The sequence below is a fragment of the Hypanus sabinus genome, chromosome 3 (assembly GCF_030144855.1).
Source record: "Hypanus sabinus isolate sHypSab1 chromosome 3, sHypSab1.hap1, whole genome shotgun sequence".
Taxonomy (NCBI): Eukaryota; Metazoa; Chordata; class Chondrichthyes; order Myliobatiformes; family Dasyatidae; genus Hypanus; species Hypanus sabinus.
Window position 1 is genome coordinate 67,900,167 of NC_082708.1, and position 18,251 is coordinate 67,918,417.

The window sequence follows — 18,251 nt, forward strand, 5'->3', positions numbered from 1 at the left end:
ATGGTGGTGGAAGTCGATAAAATAGGGTCTTTTAAGAGAACCTTAGGTAGGTACATGGAGCTTAGACAAATAGAGGGCTATGTGGGAGGGAAATTCTAGGCAGTCTCTGGAGTAGGTTACATGGTCGGCACAACATTGTGGGTCAAAGTGCCTGTAATGTGCTGTAGATTTCTATGTTTTTATGTTCTAGATTTCACAACTTATGCCGGTGATATTAAATCTGATTGTGACCTCCTGTACCTAATAAAGTAGCCACTGAGTGTATGCTTGTGGTCTTCTGCTGCTGTTGCCCATCAACTTCAAGGTTCGATGTGTTGCGCATGTTATAACACGTGTTTTTTTTTTCAGCTACTGTCACCTTCCAGTCAAGTTGAACCAGTCTGACCATTACTCTCTGACCTCTCTCTTTAATAATGTGTTTTCAGATCAGAACTACTGTTCACCGAATTTTTTTTTTGTTTTTCACACCATTCTCTATAAACTCCAGAGGATGTTGTGCATGAAAATCCCAGATTAGTAGTTTCTGAGATACTCAAATCATCCAGCTTGGCACCAACAATCATTCCACAGTTAAAGTCAATAAGATCTTATTTCTTCCCTCACTCTGATGTTTGGTCTGAACAACCGAACCTCTTGAACATGTCGGCATGCAATTGAGTTGCTGCCACATGATTGGCTGATTTAACAAGCACCTGTTTTAACAAGCACCTAATAAATTGGTCACTGAGTTTATCCAGGAATCATTGACAGAAAGATATTGAGATTCAGTTGAGTGTACATTGGCTTCCTGCAGCAAAATGCACAAAATCAATAATGAGCTATTACTTATTAATAGCTTATTATTTAAGTTATAACGAACAATTAACAGTACCAGTGCAGGACTACTAGCCTAAAAGCAAACAAATGTAATCAAGTTAACTGATGTAAGGAAGGAAAAAATACCAAACAGGTGACAAAATTCAAGATTTAGGTAAGCTTCTCTTCTATATCATGAAACCAAAGGCCAATGTAAACCAGTGAAATCTGCTGTTGGATAAAATTTTTGAACTGAGGGAAGCATTCAAAAAAGTGACTTAATCATTTATAAAGCCTCATTATGTAACTAAGGGGATCTGTTTACCAAAATAATAAAAATAATATTAACTTATTTATAGTGAGCTTTTCATGCAATGTACTTCAAATTGCTTCAGAGTGGGATAAAGTGTAAATATGAAATAAAATTAAACATAAAAATAATATGAAAATAAAAGACAAAAAGATGATAGTTAAAAGCAAGGTTAAATAAATTAGATTTGAGCTAGCATTTAAAATTATCAACTGCATCTGTATCCCTTATAGTTTCAGGTATCCAATTCCACAGTTTTGGAGCATAATTCAAAAAGGCTGACCTGCCAATTATCTTTTGAGGGGGATTGTTTAAATTTAAGAGACTGGCAGAAGACCTGCAAGCTCAAGCAGGATAACAAAAGTGATTCTCTGGTCCCATATCAATAAGAGCTTCAAAATCAAGTAAGAGAGCTTTTAAACCAATTCTAAAAGATACAGAAAGCCAATGCAGAGTAACTAGGACAGAGTGATATGCTCCCTCATTCTGGTTTTAGTTAAAAGTCTAGCAGTGGCATTCTGAATGAGCTGAATCTTTTCAATAAATTGCTTTGGAAAGCCAGTAAAAAGTGCATTGCAGTAATCTAATCTATCTGATATACAGGTATAAATTAAGTTTTTCACCATCATTAAATGACAGAAATGGATTAACCTTTGCAACATTTCCTAAATGTAGAAATGCTGCTCTGGTCACTTTCTTTATGTGGAATTTAAAATTCAAATCAGTATCAAGGATAATACCTAAGCTTGTTACTTCTGATTTTACAAGGGGAGCCAAGATCCCAAGTTTATCAAGAACTTTATCTCCTATGGCTTTGGGACCAACTAAAAGTATTTAAGTTTTATCTTCATTTAGTTTTAAGAAATTAGTACTGCCATACCAGAAGTCAGTGAAGGTAGGGTGTTATCATCATCAGGCTCAACCGAGTGTCATCTGCATAACTATGAAAATCAAGTTTATACTCTCTAATGATGTCTACTAAGAAGGGCATGTATAAGGAGAAGACAGCTTCCCTGAGCAACACCAAAACGTATTGTGTATCTTTTAGAAAACTGGTTTCTAAGACAGATAAAATATTTCATCTGTAAGATATATGAGCAAAACCAATTAAGGGCACTACCAGAAAGGCCAACCCCATTCTCAATTCGATCTAGAAAAATATTATGGTTAATTGTGTTGAAGGCAGCACTCGGATCTAGGAGAATTAGAACTGAGACTCTGTTGCCATTCTTGCTGAGCCTAAGTTTGCTGATAATTTTGGTAAGGGCTGTCTCCATGCTGTGGTTTGCTCTAAAACCTGATTGAAACTTTTCTAGAATATTGTTCTCATTCTTTAAGTTGTTCAGTTGGTTGAAAATAAATGCAGGGGTGAATAGAAACAAGAAGCAACATGCAGTGAAAGTTCAGCTAAATGGGACTTCAACTGGCAATCCCAGTAAGTGGCATTTCAGAGGAAGCACCTGGAGTAAAACTGAAGTATTTTATCAGTCATGAAAGCAGCCAGGCTGAATGCAGAACTGCGGAGATGCCAAGACCAGCATCGGGGTAGTGTCACAAGAGCACATGTGCCAATTATGAGGCAGCACAGGGCAGCAGGGTCAACACTGATGCAGCACCAAGAGGGTGACAGGCATCCCCTGTTGCTACGTAATGCATGAATCCTATTTGCCTATTGGGTAATGACAACTGCTCATTTATTACAGAGTACTATATTCTGGTCCCCTTATTCCATAATCTTCAGTATTATTGATAATGTGAGATCAAACTTTACTCTTGATCAACCAGCATATTTGACAAACTGGTACCTCTGAAAATGTGAAGAGGGTAAGGGGTACGTGTAGAAGGGGTGGGCGAGGGGTAAGTGTAGCAAAATATGTAGACAGGACTAGGGAGAGGAGACGTCATTGGGGAAGTGTAGGAGGACAGGGAAGAGGTAGCTAAAATAAGATACCAGACAGCATGCGGGAACCACAAAGAAGAGGAACCTTGCGACCACAAGACAATGTGTTCGGCAAAGTATTTTGAGCTATATACCTATTTCGAGTGTTTTGCTTGCATCCATACCCATTCCAAGTATTACGCTTGTGTCTATGCTTATTCCGAGTATTTCGCGTGCTTAGCTATGTGATAGCCAATCAATTGATGAATTTGAATCGGTAACCATATTTGCGAACGTAGTACCCTGCTTTTGGATATAAGTATGACCTTTGTAAACCGACGAATTGGGAGTTGGCTACCTTACGCCCAAAGTGCGTGGGGCTGCGAACTCCTCTCTGAATAAAAACTGTTTCAGAGGTAATTTCGTGTCTCTGGTGTTTTTCCTTAACTGAGCAGGTTAATCATTTCAGGCTGACAATTTGGCGAGCCAGCCAGGAGCCAAACGGTTGGCAGTTCAGGGTCCGGTGTAAGAGATCAGCAGGCAGGTACGAGCGGGTTGAGACGGAAGGGCCCTCCGAGAGATTTTCCTCGGTCTCTCTCTCCCTCTCTGACTCCCCGTTCCGACCCCTTCAGCTCCGGCTGACCATCCTACGGCCTCCACGGACAAAACGGAGAACCTCAGTTGGGAGACACGGATAACAGGTACGAATTGCATAGAGTTTGGGGTTCGAGTCCCCTAGTTTAAGAAGTTGAGGTTAAGAGGCCCTGCATAGAGTTTGGGGTTCGAGCCCCGTGGTATAGGAAGCAGGGTTAGAGTCCCTGCGTGGGGTTTGGGGTTGGAAGCTCCGGAGCAATACATATTTAATTTGATTAAGGTCTGGTCCCAACATCTAACTGAAACTGCATCCTGCCTTAGACTGGTTGTTAAGAGCAGAAATCTGCCACGCAAAGGTCAGGACACTTAAGTGGATGCGAGAGTAAGTTACCAAAATGGGCCAGACTCTGGATAAATCAGGACCAAATACACCATTATGGAAAATGTGTAAAGAATTCCCTGAAAATGAGACAGATTTATGGAGACTGAGCACGTGGATGAATAAGAAGTTGGGGAATGAATTTTGGCCTTTGGGGGAACCTGGGATCTTGAGAAGTGTAAGCGAGCAGAGGGACAGGTGTGGCAACAGAATGTCTCACAGAAATGGAAAGATCTAATTACGCGTGGTATACCGTGGCCGGCAGACTTAATGAGCGCTCCCACCAGACCTCCTGGGAGGTGAATGCAAAATATAGAAAGATACCCATAAATGATAGTGACGGAAAACCCAGGGGCTGGCGGGTACTGAAGGCCTTATGTGAAATCTATGATGAAAAGCATAGGATTGATGATCATAATGTAAAACTTGGTGATAAAAGGCCGGCACCGGATATGACTGGGCTGCAGACCCTATTTGACCCTAATGAGGACACTGAGGAGCAGCAGGTCCCTTCGCCTGCGGGGGCTGTGGATCCCGTCCCTCCTGTACCTTCAGAACATTCCGCTCCCCCCGTGCCCTTGACCCATGATCGTTCCCCCCCCCCATGCACTCCCAACCCCAAGCCCACGGTTCACCAACCCCATTGCGGTCCGCACCCAAGCTAAAACCAGGAAAGGGGACACACAAGGTACTAAACCTGCGACCCCTAAGAACCGCATGGCTCGTAAATGGACTACAAGACAGAGCCTCTATGTGGGTGACGGCCCTTTGACAGACCCCCAAGGGGATGAGTTTGACCCTGACTCAGACTTTACCACCTTCAGTGATAATACTGACCCCAAAGATAATCCTGACACGGCCCTTGCTCGAAAGTACCCTGATTGGCCCTACTCCACCAAAGATCCAGGTAGATTCAAGCCCCCCCCCCCACCCCACACCCGACAGATGCCAATGCGAGAGGTCCCTAACCCTCGTCACAATCCAGCCCAGGCTGAGGATGCTGTGCAAAATCCCTTGATGGTTTCTGTGTATATCGCCGGAAGCCCAGTGAAATGCTGGTAGTGATGCAGGGCGCCCCGGACAGAAAGCAGAAGCTGGAGCAATTTATTGAATATTTGCTGAGGACTATTAAGATCTACAGGGTGACCCAAGGGATCTTTTTAGTTTCCCTGCATCAACCAGTGACGGTCTACTCTTCCCATGCGGTAACTGCCCTTCTAACCATGCACCAACTCAACATCTCACTTAGGCAAGACTCAGCCGCTATGAGATTGCTCTTATCCATAATCCGTTGCTGACGTTCCCCTATTGCACCACTCTTAACCCTGCTACCTTTGCGGATCACCCACCCAACCTTCTATCTGAGCCTCCCCACTCCTGCGTAGACCGAAACCACTTCCTCACTTCCCCGCGGCCAGACCTCCGGGACATTGAGTTCGACAATCTGGACCTGATACTTTTTGTAGACAGCTCGTCCTCTGTCTCCCCGGACGGTGTCCGGCAATCAGGTTATGCCATTGTGACCCCACACACCACCTTGGAGGCGGCAGCCTTCCACCCACCAGTCTCGGTCCAACAGGCCTCACTCGCGCATGCATCCTCGTCTTGGGTCAGACAGCCAATGTTTACATGGATTCACGCTACGCTTTTGGGGTCACACACGATTTTGGTATGCTATGGGCACAGCGGGACTTCCAAACGTCTGCTGGCAAAAGCATTGTTACATTGACAATTTGCTCAAAGCCATCCAGCTCCCGGTAAGCTTGCTATTATAAAATGTGCCGCCCACTTATCCGATGACTCTCCCGTTAGTAAAGGCAATTCCAGGGCAGACCTGGCAGCCAAGAGAGCCTCCTCCTCTAAAACAATAACTGTGCATTCGGCCCCACGCCTTCTGCCTGCCAGGCAGCCCGTTGATAGCCCAGGCATATCCGACATTGCGCAATTACAGGGCGACGCCCCTGCAGCAGAAATTGATGTTTGGAAGAAACATGGTTGTATTATTAATAATGCAATGGGCCTCTGGCAGAACCCAGCAGGTCAGACTTGTATTCCTGATACTCTCCTGCCTGTCCTGGTCGACCGCCTCCACTCTGACACTCACCTCGGCAAGGAGGGAATGTGTATGTTGTTATTAAAAACATGGTGGTCCCCCAGTTTGAATGAGGCAGCGGAGAGACGGGGAAGGGGTTGCTTAATTTGCCATAAAGTAAACACAGGTAAATCTATTAGATGTGATAAAGGGTGCACCCCAACCCCAGCAGGGCCATTTGACACATTACAAATGGACTTTATTGAGTTACCTAAGGTGAATTGTTACAAGTACTGTTTAGTTATAATCGACGTCTTCAGTAAATGGATTGAAGCCTTCCCCACAACGAACAACAAGGCTTCCACTGTAGTGCGGATACTGATCAAAGAAGTTATTCCTCACTTTGGTATCCCACAAAGACTCTCATCTGATAATGGTCTGCACTTCATTGGGAAAGTAAACAAAGAACTCTGCGAAATACTAAAGATTGAACAACAATTCCACTGTGTCTACCACCCCTGAGCCGCAGGAATCGTGGAACGTGCAAATGGCATCCTGAAGGATAAATTAACTAAATTGACCCTTGAAACAGGACTAAATTGGCTTAAAGTCCTTCCCCTGGCATTGTATCACATGCACATTACACCTCAAACCGGTACCGGGCGAACTGCTGCTGAAATAGTTTACGGGCGCCCAAATAGAACCCCATGGGGCAGTGACCAAAAACCCCCCCACCAATACAAGTAGATCTACAAATGATGGGCGAGGAATTGCAGTGTTACCTCAAGCATTTAACTTTGCCTCTTAATTTTCTACACATTCGGGTGAAGGAAGCCTCAAGACCTGTTCCTGACAGAGAAGGCCAGTGGCAGGGAGCAGAACCAGGAGATTGGGTGCTAATAAGGAACTGGGATCGACCGAAGCTGGTACCCTGGTGGAAAGGACCTTACCAGGTCCTCCTGCAGACCCCTTCTGCTGTCAAGGTGAAGGGACAAGAACGTTGGATTCATCTGAGCGACTGCAAGCGCTGGACCTCGTACCCACTAGAAACTACAGATAAATATAGGGACTGATAAACGGACTTGATTGAACAGTTGTGTGTTCAAATCTCTTTTTCCTTGTGGTGCCACATCCTTGAAACTGTACTCTGGTAATGGAAGGTAGGATGCTCTTGGTTATCTATATTCTTTCAGGGATAGTGGGGTATAGGGCAAAGGTTGAGGGACAGCAGGACGAGGAACCAAAACCCCTAAAGAGATCGAAGGGGGACATTTCAAGGCAGAAAAGGGATTGGGGTTTCCCCAAAGGCCCCACCCTTGGAAGACCTCCTTCGGGGTTTATAAGTGATAACTATTTCCAAAACGTGCATAAACGACTGTATGGCACTACAACCATCGTTTGCAATCCCCACCCCGCCAGTGTCTCCTCGCTCTTTTCCATTTTCTCGCACTGGGATCGCGCCGATCAACCCTTCCGATGTGCCCCCGCCAGCAAAACAATGCCTGAGGGGAAGAGGGTGGAACCCTATGACTCTTCCACGGCCCCAGTCGCGGACTGCCTATTTCCCCCGTCCATCATTAAGCGGTCAGATCATATAGGGGCCATTCGACTCCTCCCACGGATGAGAAAAGAGCTCTGGTGGGAGGGGAATCCCAAACCCTGGAAGGGTGACCGAGTATATGAGAACTGCTACTTCGGAACAGGGTGGGGATGTTCAGACGTGTATGTCTCGAATGACGTCACCTGCCCCACCAAGCTCTGTAGGAAAAGGGAGTGTCACCCCACCAAGGACCCCTTAGGGATCTCTTGCTCTTGCCATGAGACAAAGTGCCAGTCCCTGGCCCAGGGGATGCAACTTCTTTGTGGGGAGGGAACTGCACCCACCTCCGAGTCAATGATCATGTATTCCTACGACCTGAATATCGCAGGGGTACCAAATGAGTGTATGCCTCTGCTGGTATAGGAGAATGGAGTGATGCCATACACCTAAAGGGTCAGGGTTGCACTGAGACCATGTATACACTCCCGGGGTATTTTTTCTTCTATAACAGCATTGCCACCAACTTCCTGGAGTACCCATACCCTTCCTCGGTGGCCTATGGCACCTTCCTCCCCCACCACGGTCCCTTGCCCTGGGACTTGGGGTCCCTCATGCCGCCCACCTGGGAGGTACAAGAGAGAGGTCTCCCAAGAATTTTGTGCAGATTACCAAGTCCTGACCACCCTAACCGCAGGTCAGGTGGCCAGATACGGGGCAGCTGGCTTTTTCTCTTTGGGAGCATCAGGAGCCACTATGGCGGCCCACAATCGGAACTATCTGGCCTGTGGTCTCATGAGCCTCGAGAATGCCACCTGGGGAGTATTAAGACTCATAACTGACAGCCTTAACCAACTGCGGCTCTTCTCCATGCAAAACCGTTATGCACTTGATTACCTCCTCGCCAGGGAGGGAGGGCTCTGTGCTTTCGTAAAGGACAAGTGCATAATGGGGCTAGACGATGCTACTGCCAACATAACGCGGTATATGACCAAAATAGATGAACAGTTAGGATCCATTAAGGAAGGAAAAGGTTGGGCAGGATGGGGGGACTGGGGACTAAGAGCATGGAGGGACTGGTTGATCAAAGGGGCTATCTATGCGTTGATGGCCATTATAGGGATTTTTGTCTGTATCGCCATTGTCAGATGTGTTCTGAACCGCATGATGGCCTCGTTAGGGGACCTGCTGCCGGCTAAGCCACTGATGGTAGTATGGGAAACCGTTGAGGCCACCGAACTCCTCGAACCTGCACCAGAGGATTTTCATGATATTGATGAGTGACCATTTCATGATCACAGGAGGGAATGAGAATGTGAAGAGGGTAAGGGGTACGTGTAGAAGGGGTGGGTGAGAGGTAAGTGTAGTAAAATATGTAGACAGGACTAGGGAGAGGATACGTCATTGGGGAAGTGTAGGAGGACAGGGAAGAGGTAGCTAAAATAAGATACCAGACAGCATGTGGCAACCACAAAGAAGAGGAACCTTGCGACCACAAGACAATGTGTTCGGCAAAGTATTTTGAGCTATATACCTATTTCGAGTGTTTTGCTTGCATCCATACCCATTCCAAGTATTACGCTTGTGTCTATGCTTATTCCGAGTATTTTGCGTGCTTAGCTATGCGATAGCCAATCAATTGATGAATTTGAATCGGTAACCATATTTGCGAACGTAGTACCCTGCTTTTGGGTATAAGTATGACCTTTGTAAACCGACAAATTGGGAGTTGGCTACCTTATGCCCGAAGTGCGTGGGGCTGCGAACTCCTCTCTGAATAAAAACCGTTTCAGAGGTAATTTCGTGTCTCTGGTATTTTTCCTTAACTGAGCAGGTTAATAATTTCAGGTTAACACCCCTTAATCCCCACAGATGCCAGACCAAAAAACTAAAAGTAAAAGCATATGAAAAAGGCATTCAAAAATCTGGAATAGATCGTAGCATGGTGTGAAATGTATAGTAGAATGGAAGACAAAGAAATAGATAATACAAGGTATAACAAAGGACTATGAAATGAAACTAGCAAAGGTGCTTAGAATCAGTGCAATCTATCGTTTATAAGGATAGAAAGAGAAAGCAGGAGCAAAGTGAACCCTTTGCAAACAGGTACAGTTTCTGCAACCGAAATTAGGGACTCAGCAGAAACATTGGATAAGTACTGAATTGTGAAAATATTTACAATAGAAGCAGATGTAGCATGCCAGATGTCCTAAGGAACCTAATATTGAAACATAAATGCAGATTAACATAAACTTGTGTCAATAAAATAATTGTTTAGAATAAGATGCTCACCACAAAGTCCAGATGATCCATTCCCAGGGTTTTAAAAATAAGTATGCAAAAACAAGGCAGATGTTTTTGCTATAATTGTTTAGAGTTTCATAGATTTTCAAACCATTCCTTCAGATTGGAAAAGTCTGTCACTCCACTACTTATGAGAGAAAAACTAAAAGCTAACATCTGTTGTCATAAATTATCAGTCTGTAATTGAGGATGTAATGACCGAATGTCTCCAGTTGGTTAGAAAGAAAGCAAGTATCCATTTTCAAGGGAGAAAACAAATTTGATAAAAGATATTTGCAGTTTAAAGAACTGTTGGTAAATTTCAATGAGATGCAGTTAAATAGTAAGCTCAAAACAAAAGGCATTCAAATTGCCAGAATGTGATCAGTGGTGTCTGAGATTATCTGCACTAGGGCCAAAAATATTTAAAAACTTTAAAGAATGCAAAGATGAAGAAAGTACTTTTGAGATTAATCTGATATCACTTCCATTAGGAATTGCTTCTGAGCAGAAACTTCCACTCAGAATAACAACAAACAACTGCAGCTACTTAGAGTGGGAAGGAGGATTGGGTGGAGAGGGGCTTAATGAATACAAGACCTGGTGCTTCAATCAAAATTTAACAAACTCATTTTTTGGCACTGACAAGCAATGGCCTCTAACATGCTCAGAGTGAAAATGACAGGCAAAATAATTCTCACAACCTGTCTCCACACCTAACTCAAGAACACCCAGACAACAGGAAAAACTCTTTTCTTATGATATCACACAGAGAAGAAAACTCCCTTAAAACTATGAGTTAGTTATTTTCTAACTCTATAATCTTTTAAAGCAAAAAATGGTATTTCGCCTTGACCTGCAACAAGAGCAGTCAATTCTCAGTAGAGGTAGTGAATATAAAAAAACAAATAATTGATTGAAAATAGAAATGAATTTATGATAATTAAAAAAATTATAAATCCATTAAAATCAAAGATGATTAATTTATATTGATTTCCTACAGAAGGGAAAAGGTTGAGGAATAATACAATGGGACTAATCAGAATGATATAGACATGCAAAAGCTAACAACTGTAAATTACCTGCAATCCATCTGTTTGACTAAGATACAGCTGGATATTCAAGTAGTCTGGACGGTTCTCCTGCCATAGCTAGAAATAGAAAAATATCAAGTATTAAGAAATGTCTCAGCAAATCTGTTTCCTTTTAAGCAGGTTTAGCTTAATAACCTGGAAAAACACTAAGGTCCTCAGTGGCACCTCAGAATGCTAAATAATAAAAATCAATGCAGTTGTGCTGCAGCCCAAATCCCCAAACTGCCCATTAAAAAGTATCGGAGAATCTTCAAATGCCCAACAATAGATTGTGATGCCCTGCAGCTCTGCCAGTGGGTTGGTCGGTCCTGCAGCCAGATTCCTTAGCTGATGGATGAGAATTCATCCTCCAAGAGCAAGATTACTCAAGCCACCACTAACATCATTCGGTGACCCTAAACCCCTCTGTCAGCACACTGATTCAGCATTTTGATTCATTTTACCCAGCAAAAATGTTTATGAATAATTAGATAAGGTCTTGAGGTCTAGCAATGAATATCAAAAGAACTATTTGTGAAAAATATGTTGCCTTTCCACTGTGCCTCTGCTGTGCCATAAACTGGGCTCAGGCTCCTTCAGCCAATTTCCCTGTCACTGCTTGAGACTGGTGGCTATTATTTCAGCATGAATTTATATCATGATCTTTCATAAGGGCTATAAGCAAACCCTTAGCTAATTCCTTATGGTTACACTGAACAAGATTTCCTCTAACTTGTATTTGTTGACAGGTTGGATTTATTGCAGGAGTAAAATGATTATATTTCCTCATGTTTTATTCCTTATATTTCCTAATGATATAAATGGAGGCCATTCAGCTTGTTGAGACAGGCCGGCTTTCAGAGCACTTTTGCCAGTCCCATTCTTCTACTTAATTTCCCAATGCCTTTTATATGCCAACAAACCTATCTGATTCTCCTGCTGTCAATTAACCAAAAGAACAGCATATGTTTAGGTTGTGAAAAAAACTGGAAGACCTAGGGGAAACCCAAAAGCCACAGGGAGAACATTCAAACGCTACACAGAGTACAAGGGGTCAGGATTTAAGCCAGGTTATTGCAGCTGTGTAACATAAACACTTACTGTGTCACTCGTAATGGAATAATCTACTTTTTAAAATAACTGTTTAACTGAATACACAAAGGTAAAATCAAACAAAATATGAAATTATGATTGTTTTATGATATTTTCATCTTTTCCAACTAATATATAAAACCCCTACAGAAATCCAATCAACAATGGAGGAAATATCTATATTACTAGTCATTAAAGCCCTGAAATCTAACCAATATTTATATAACATAAACTGAGTAAACAAGTTAGATAGGTCCTGGTTTTTATTTTATTTTGGTTTAGGCAACTTGTTGAAACTAAACATACCAAATGCCCATTCCCTAAATTTTCACTGTTCTTGCAATGTCACCAACCTAAGATGTTTCTGTATTGATGCTGCCTGATCTGCTGAATATTTCTTTCATTTTCTGATCTTATTTCTGGTTTTCTGCATGTGTTGCTCACTGCTTCCTAAGGACTTACATCTGGTGTCAACTGAAGTCTTTGACAACTATTCTTGTTCTCACACCATTGATTTTACAGAGGTACGTTACAAAGAAACATACTGTATCTGTGGCTCACCTGACATCTATTCTTACCTTGTCATGTAAAAGGCACAACAGATCTGCAAACCAGAGAAAGGACTGAATTTCCTTGCACACCCAAATGAAGTAAAGCCGTCTGAGCTTGTATTGCTTCCAATCAACTCTGGGAGATGGAACAAAATTGATAAAATTTGCACCATCAACAACATTTCAAATGGTTTCCAATAGTCTAGCGATCAGGAATATCCAAAATGCAACCCAACAGCTGAAAGCATGAACACAAGTATCCTACATTTCATTAAATCTTAAAGCATAAGAGATGCACGTTCAGCCTACCAGACTTCTCATACCCTTTGATAAAATATCAAATTATGTACACTCACTTGTTTTATTTCCCCTTATCCATTTATTGTATTCCCTTGTCATGCTTGCATCAGTCTCTATTGAAAGCCATCATTGAATCCATTAACAACCTTTCAGCTAATGTATTCTAAATTAAAATGTGGCAGAAAAATAATTGGATTAACTTCCTTTGCCAATTATGTTAAAATTACAATTAGTATTCATTATCCACTTTCCTGAGCCCAAAGGAGTTTAGCAAGTTTATGGGGATTTTTTTTTAGAGTAAGGTTAATCAATTTAAACAATTTCAACCTTACACAGATGGGTAGAGGCTCCATATTTGCTGACATGGCAGATGAATATAGAGAGATTGACTGCATAAAGAGATTAACTGCATGAAAAAAGTTAAAATGAGCTTATTAGTCAATAACCAAGTACCAAAAAATGATACTTTGTTTATAATAACACATAAAATAAGAGTCATCTGGCCTATTGAGCCTACTCTGCCACTCCATAAGGTCATGGCTGATCTGGCCATGGACTCACCTCTACCTACCTGCCTTTTCCCATAAACTTTAATTTCCTGCAAAGCAAAAACCTTTCTAACTGTGTCTTAAATGCTTCCCTGGGCAGAGAATTCCACAGATTCACTACTCTCTAGAAAAACAGTTTCTCTTCATATCCGCCCTAAGTCTATTCCCCCAAATCTTAAAAGGTTGTTAACTGATTTTAATGATGGCTTTCAATAGGGACTGATACAAGCATGACAAGGGAATACAATAAATGGATAAAGGGAATAGACTTAGGTCGGAGATAAAGAGAAACTGGTGCCTCTAGTTCTCGTTTCACCTACTAGTGGAAGCAACTTTCCTGTCTCTATCATATCTATCCCTTTCATATTTCTATTTATAAGATCTACCCTAATTCTTCTGAATTACAATATAGTCACAGATGACTCAGTTTCTCCTGATAGGATAACCCCTTAATATCAGGATCCAACCTGGTGATTCTCCTCTTAACCGCCTCTAAAGCTGGTATATCTTTCCTCAAGTAAGGAGACCAGAACTGCATGCAATACTACAGGTGCAGTCTCACCTGTAAAGTTACACCACTCCCTACAGCAATGAAGGCCAACATTCCACTTGCCTTCTTAATAACCTGTTCCAGCTGCAGAACAACTTTTGTGATTTGTGTCCCTTTGTTCTAAGCACTAAAAATTTATTTATTTCCCATTTGCATGTTATTGTTGGAAATTACTGGGATTATGTGCTTATTTGTTCCTTTTTAAGTCAGGTACGATATTTTTTTTGGTAGGATTTATGAAAACAGGATACTTATTCCTACCCACCTTTTTATGCAACACTCCAATTCAATCTCTATTCAATGTTTTCAGAATTCTCTATGAAATATTTTCCTTTTCACTTTAAGTATTTGTTTAAATTCTTTATGTCATATTTAAAACTCTGTATGGAGCTATGTTTTTCTCCTCTCATACTTCTGATATTTCTCACACACCCTTAATTCTGTTTCTGGGAATTAGTTCCTAGATTTTGATCAAACTTTCTAACCACTTGCAAAGAAGTGTGCAAGAATAATTCAAATTGTTTTGTTCCATTTTTTTACTCTTTCCTATGAGAAGTGACACTTAACCTAGTAAACAAAATTTAAAACCTGATTAATTACCTACATGAAGGGTCACCATTGCCTAAGTTGATAGTGCAGTATATCCTGTCACAAACATGAGAACATCTGCAGATGCTGGAAATCTGAGCAGCACAGACTAAATGCTGGAGGAATTCAGCAGGCCAGGCGGCATCTATGGAAAGGAATATAATCAATGTTTCAGGCAGAGACCCTTGCTCAGGACTAGGGAAGGGTCTCGGCCTGAAACGTCAACTACACTCCTTTCTATAGATGCTCCCTGGCCTGTCAAGTTCCTCCAGCATTTTGTCTGTGTTGTGCAGTATCTTTTATTTCATTTGCTAATATACCCTTTACATTTGGTTCTGATTATTTTTAAAGGATTCCTTAAATAATCCATGGCAATATAACTGGTTAAAAGTCATATTGCAACATCATATTATTTTATTAATAAATCCAATTCTATAAAGATTATATATGTTAAATATTTTTATATTTGACATTGCTTTACCTCAGCAGAACCTTTTAAATATGTTGATCAATGTTCATCCTAGCTACTCAATTGCCTACTCTGTTAGCAGTTATAAATGTATATGTTAATACCGATCAAGCCAAGTATCTTTGCAATCTAATCCTAGCAGTAAAGTTGAAAAAATACTGCATAATATTCTATCAAACCTCAGCTAGTTATAATAATGTTTAAACCAGATATAGGTTTAAGCTTAATATTATAATATAATGTTAATAATTCAAAATAATCATTCAACCGGCTTAACAATATTAAACCTATCCTGGTTCATCATAATTTTAAACACTTGCATTTTATTGTTTATGATCTGTATTGTACTAAGTAAAACCCCAAGTTTTCACACCTTTCTTGACATTTTTATCTCTAAGAGGTGTTTCAGTGAATCTGCATAGTGCCTTGTCTAAACACTCATTACCCTATCTGAATCTACTGTGGGGCCAAAACAGTTCACAATGTTCTCACTAAGATTTTCATATAGACATCACTTTGGTTTTATATCTTGTACATCCTGTGATAAAACTCCATGGCCAAATGACCTTTCTGCCTGATATTCAAAACTCCTTTATTATATGGTGAGCAAAAGCCATCATTTATGATGTTGACTTTAGTATCAGCTAAGAGAAACCTTGACAAAAGAGAGGTACATATTAAACTTGCAGCCTAGGTCATTGTTGCTTACTTCAAAATACAACCCAATAACACACTTCCATAAACATTTTTAATTGCTTCGTTTATGGACTCTATTCAATTCTTCCAAAGAGATGACAGATACAATGAATGACTACTGCAAATTTTCCACTATTAAGTATATCCAATTTGCTTTAGAAAATGGGGCTACTAGATGTGCTTCCACCACCTCAGCCGAGATACAGTATGTACACTATTGTATTCACTGTGCAAAAAAAATCCCCCATTTTCATATCTGAAATTTATTCCCATTATTTTATATCTGTGACAGCTGATGACCTTCTAACCAAATTTGAAGGGCTTACATTTTATTTATCCTAATAAGTACTTTATTATGAGTTTAGAAAAAAGGAAGAATGCAAAATATGTAAAAAGTAAAACTTTTTCTTGGGGTTTGGACTCATCTTGGACAGAAAGAAATACGTCAACTTCACCAATAGGCAGTGGATAATATACCTAAGTTGGAATGAAGCTGCCTTTACTCTTATTTCAATAATATGCATTATACTGAACATTTTGACTAAGGCCATTCCTTTTATGTTAATTACTGGATTTAATAACTGGATTGGTTTAGCAATGCATTCGACAGGATTCAGCAGATTTATTTCGCATAAAGCATTCTACATATTGCATAAAATTCTGCCCAGGAGACTTTGCTTCAGGAATACAGGGCAACCAAGTCCATAAGTTGAAGGATATTTTGAAATTAAGTAGATAAGACTGCCTGTAGGCTGACAATTAGTCAATTGGAGTGTAAAGACTTTTAAGATTCTGGGATATCCAATTATAACTTAGTCAAATATATGCCACTAATTTCTATTTCTAGTTTAACATTCAACAAGGCCACTGCACTTGTAATCTGAATCTGAAGAATTCAGAAGATAAGTGACTATTCAGTTTTCTATAGCAGTGTTTAAAATTGCAGTTCTTAGATTATAAAGAAAATTTCATAACTAAATAGTATTCATTGTAAAAATATGAAAGAAAGCCATCTCCTAATGAAGTAAGAAGAATTCCAGACTTCATTATACTTATAATCCACAAGGTGGAAAGGCAAATGCAAGAACAATAAATAATATCTGTGCTTTAAATAAGAATGTTGCTCTTTAGACACATTCAAATGACAATTCAATATGTAATTTGTTTTCTCATTTGGCAATGAGGTTATTGTCAAAGTCCTTTATTACTCATGAATACATGAACAAAATTGTTGGACAAAAAGAAAATGCACGTACAGTAGTGTATTTAGTACTGAAGCAAAAGGGGTCACTCCAATACCACCGGCCACACAAAGGCTAACCTCATAGTTGAAGACTTCCTCTGATGGACTTCCAAATGGACCATCAATATATAATCTGTTAAAACAAAACCAAATCATTTGTTCTCTATATAAAATCATTAGTTATAAATACAACAGGATGCTGAAGTGGATTAGCTTTTAATCCAAATAAAAGACAATACGATGGGTGTATCAGTAACTAAGTTAATTTCAAAAATGTTAAAGTGTGGCTGATTAAAACTAATGGTACTTCCCAAAAGATTTTATTTAAAACATGAGCAACACACAAAATGTTGAAGGAACTCAGCAGGTCAGGCAGCATCTATGTAAAGGAATAAACTTCTAACATTTTGGGCCAAGAACTTTCATCATGAGTGAAAGGAAGGGGGAAGATGCCAGAATAAGAAGGTGGAGGAGGGGAAGGGGGACGAGCTAGTAGGTGATAGGTGAGGGGGAAGAAAAGTGGGTGGGAGAATGATGTGAACAGTTAGGAGGTGAGAGATGGAAAAAGTAAAGGGGTGAAGAAGGAATCTGACAGGAGAGGAGAACAGACCATGGGAGAAAGGGAAGAAGGAGGGATCTACAGGTGAGAAGACGTAAGAGGGCAGACTGGGGAATTGAAGAAGAGGGAAGGGGAGGGGAAAAGAAAAAATACCAAAAGGAGATATCAATGTTCATGCCATCAGGTTGAAGGCTACCCAGGTGGAATATGAGGTGTTGCTTCTCCATCATAAGAGTGGCCTCATCATAGAAGAGGAGGCCAAGGACTGACATGTCAAAATGGTGGCCACTGGGAAATCCTGATTGTTGCGAAAAAAGAGAAGTTGCTCAACAAAGCAGTGCCCCAGTCTACATCATGCATCACCAATATAGACAAAGTCACATCAGGAGCACCAGATACAGTACACTGACAGACTTGCAGCCAATGCGTTGCCTCACCTGGAAGGACTGTTTACAGCACTGAATGGATGTGAGGGAAGAGGTAAATGGGTAAGTGTAGTACTTCTTCCAGTAGCTGGGATAAGTGCCTAGATGCAGATTAGTGGGGAGGGATGAATGGACTTCGCAATCATGGAGAGAGTGATCTCTGTAGAAAGTGGAGAGTGGAGGGGTGGTATTTGGTGATAGGATCCTATTAAGATGCAGAAGTTATGGAGAATGGTGTGCTGCATGTGAAGGCTCAAGGGGTGGAAGGACAAGAGGACCTCTATCTCTGTTAAGATGGCAGGAAAATGGGGTGAGCATGGATGTTTTAGGAAATGGAGAAGATGTGGG

General features: G+C 41.0%; 1 protein-coding gene across 2 annotated transcripts in view; it reads right to left on the reverse strand.

The window, feature by feature from the left end:
- The window catches only part of LOC132391419 (NADPH oxidase 4), a 151,314-nt gene that overhangs the window by 10,538 nt on the left and 122,525 nt on the right, over positions 1 to 18,251 (reverse strand). For both annotated transcript variants that reach the window (XM_059964597.1, XM_059964598.1), the window contains exons 14-16: positions 16,933 to 17,052; positions 12,553 to 12,661; positions 10,892 to 10,960 (exon numbers count right to left, since the gene is read on the reverse strand). In XM_059964597.1, the coding sequence (XP_059820580.1) occupies positions 10,892 to 10,960; positions 12,553 to 12,661; positions 16,933 to 17,052 (298 nt within the window). The remainder of the gene's footprint in view (positions 1 to 10,891; positions 10,961 to 12,552; positions 12,662 to 16,932; positions 17,053 to 18,251) is intronic.